Source organism: Piliocolobus tephrosceles, chromosome 1, assembly GCF_002776525.5.
Source record: "Piliocolobus tephrosceles isolate RC106 chromosome 1, ASM277652v3, whole genome shotgun sequence".
In the NCBI taxonomy this organism is placed as follows: domain Eukaryota; kingdom Metazoa; phylum Chordata; class Mammalia; order Primates; family Cercopithecidae; genus Piliocolobus; species Piliocolobus tephrosceles.
Window position 1 is genome coordinate 85,349,149 of NC_045434.1, and position 2,967 is coordinate 85,352,115.

Below are 2,967 nucleotides of genomic sequence, written 5' to 3' on the forward strand. Positions count from 1 at the left end.
TCTTGTTTCTAAGCCACCTGGTCTATGGTATTTTGTTATAGGCACACAAATGGAGTAAGACAGTTGGTTATAGATATATGCATAGGAAGTAGATATTAGATATCTATTTGTAGATAGACAAAGAGAGAAGTGATAAAAAGAAATTTCACAATGAGGTAGAAATGTGGTGAATCTGAGTAAAGGATGCACAGACAACTTCTCTATTAATCTTGCAAATTTTCTGTAAGTTTGACATCATTTAGAAAAGTAAAAGTGAAAGTTTTTGTGAAAAGGTAAATTTGGAAACAACCAAGATATTTTTTAGTAGGTGAATGGCTCAATAAACAGTGGTCCATCCAGATTCTGGAATGCTATTCGTTTCAAAAAAGAAACAAGTTATTAAGGCATGAAAAGACATGGAGGAAACCTAAATGCCTACCACAAAGTGAGGGAAGCCAGTGTGAAGGGGCTACAGAGGCACAATTCCAACTACAGGACATTCCAGAACGCCTGAAAACTATGGAGACAGTGAAAACATCAGTGGTGGCCAGGAGTTAGGGGAGAATGATGAATGAGCGGAGCACAGAGGATTAAGGGCAGTGACATTATTTTGTATGATACTATAATGACAGATATGTGGTGTTATATATTTATCTAGAACCATGGGACACCATGCCAAGAGTGAGCCCACACGGAGACTGCATACTCTGGGTGCCGACGGCATCGTCAACGGAGGTTCATCAGTCATGGTGGATGTTCCTTCTGGTGCAGGGTATTTTTGCTGGGGGAAGTTGTGTGAGGGGGTTAGGGGAATATGGGAACTCTCTGAACTTTCTACTAAAATTTGTTGTGACCCTAAAACTGCTTTAAAAAATAAAGCCTATTTTAAAAAACCCTAAAAACCATTGATATTAGGGTGTACTTTTCTTGTTCCCCCAAAGGCAAGGCTTTCCCCAGTGTCCCTGCACCCTTATCTCTGTTCCTCTTCCGTAATCAGCACCCAAACAGTGCACCTCCCAGGACGCCCCAGCCAGGTGAGGACAGGGACCTGCCGCCCGTTCCCTCTTGCCACAAGCCCCACAGCTGTCTCTTAATGTCCCCAGTGTCCAGGGCCACGGAATCTTGTGCTCACTGATTGTGAGGACAGAACTGAACAGAGGACTCACCGGGCGGGTGACTTTTGGCCACCTTCCTCCTCTCAGGGAGGAGAGGGCTGGAGATGGAGCAAGAGAGACCCTCCACAGCCTTGAGCCAGAGCATCAAGCTGGACGTCACAGCCCAGAGCCCGGTGGTGGCCGAGGCTGAGAGATTGGTCACAGCAGGCCTAGCCTGGCCCCTGAAGTCTCGCCATTCCACCCAGGGCTTGGGGAACCAGCCTGCTGATGTGCACTCCACCTTGACTCCACCCTGCTATTCCATCACCTGGATTCTGGGCTCCGTGCCCAGCCCTGAAGGAAGAGACAGCGGCTTGAATCTTTGCAGCCATGGCTGCTTCTATTTAAAGGAAAAACAAAATCTTGAGGATTTCCAATGTATTTTGGCAATTTCACAAACTGCCTACCCTGTATCACATGCCATCCTTAACAGAGTTCCCCCATTTCCCAGACAAAATAGGGCAAGCAAAGCGGAAAAGGCCCAGGAAGATTGAATAAGCATCCTGTGTTGCGGAAGTAGAATTCACGGCACAAGATGGGACCCAGGCTTGTCCGCTTCAAAGCACAAGTTCTGAGTCACTCGGGAAACCTGTATCTCAAGACTCTCTTCTCTCTCGGTCTCTCTGTCTCCTGTCATTATTTCTCTGTCTCTCTCTTCTTCCCCGTTTCTGTTGCTTACTCTCTTTCTCATTCTCTTTTACTGTCTCTCTGTCTCTGTCTCTCTCTCTCTTTCTGTCACTGACTCTCTCAGTCTCTTTGTCTGTTTCATTCTCTCTGTGTTTCTCTCAGTTTCTCATTCTCTGTCTCTCTCCATCTCTGTCTCTCCTGTCTTTTATTCTCTGTCTCTGCTTGTCCCTCTCCCTCCATCTCTCTCTCCTCATCTCTATAATTCTGTCATTCTTTCTTCACCTATCTCTGTCTTTCTCTCCATCTATCTTTCCACCTCTGTCTGTCTGTCCCTGCTTCTTTCTCATTCTATCTCTCCATCTCTGTGTCTCTCTCATTCTCCCCATCTCTCTCTTTCCCTTCCCTTCACTTTCCAGTCCACTGGTGTAAGGAGGGACAGGAAGATGAGGAAGGTGACCCTGTCTTCACAGCTGCACTTTCCGGGAGCAGCGCAGGCCAGCACGGCAGTTGCGAGAGTGCACTCTCACCCTCCTGAAAAGCCCCCCACCTGAACATGCTGGGCCCCGAGGCCATGCCCGGAAGTAGGACTGATAGCCAGCTAGCCAGCGGCCTCACCTGCCACCTGCACCTGCACAATGGCCTAGCAGAACTTTACACCATCCTTGAAGTGGCAGCAGTATGTCCTGTTGTCGAAGGTGGTGACCCTGTGAATCCTCACCATGGCCTTGCCCCTGGCCACGTGGTCACTCACGAAGGTAGTCCTTCCTCTGTACTGTGACTTTTGTTCTCCATCCATGTCCATCCTTCTCTCATGCACGTGCACAGCCAGGGAGGCCTGATACCTGTACCACCTCAGCTCATGTCCTCGGCACTGATATTGGGGAATAGCTGGCACTGTAACTCCACATGTCCCCCAGCCATGGCCAGAATAGGGGCATGAGGCCCAATGACATCAAAGTCAGCTTTCCCTGGGAGAGGCAGATCAGAAAGTGCTGGGTTAGCCATGTGTAGGGAGGCCAGGGCACTTTCCCCCTGCCCCTCCCTTATCTCGGAAGCTTTGGGGACCTCTTAAGCCCTGAGCTGCTAGGAGATGCTTCAGCTTCCTGCCATGCTGGACACACACCTCCTATGCCAGGGCACCTGCCTTGACTTGCACAAGAGTCTGTCCCACAGTTTTGACAGATGCTGGCCAGTGGGAGCTGCAGGA

At 49.1% G+C, this 2,967-nt stretch overlaps 1 protein-coding gene across 1 annotated transcript; it reads right to left on the reverse strand.

Annotated features, from left to right (window-relative positions):
* Positions 1–1,107: 1,107 nt before the first annotated feature.
* On the reverse strand, positions 1,108–2,681 carry BTNL10 (butyrophilin like 10). Its single transcript, XM_031935309.1, is given in 3 exon segments — positions 1,108–1,427; positions 2,376–2,621; positions 2,624–2,681. Coding segments are annotated over 3 exon segments (624 nt in total).
* Positions 2,682–2,967: the final 286 nt, after the last annotated feature.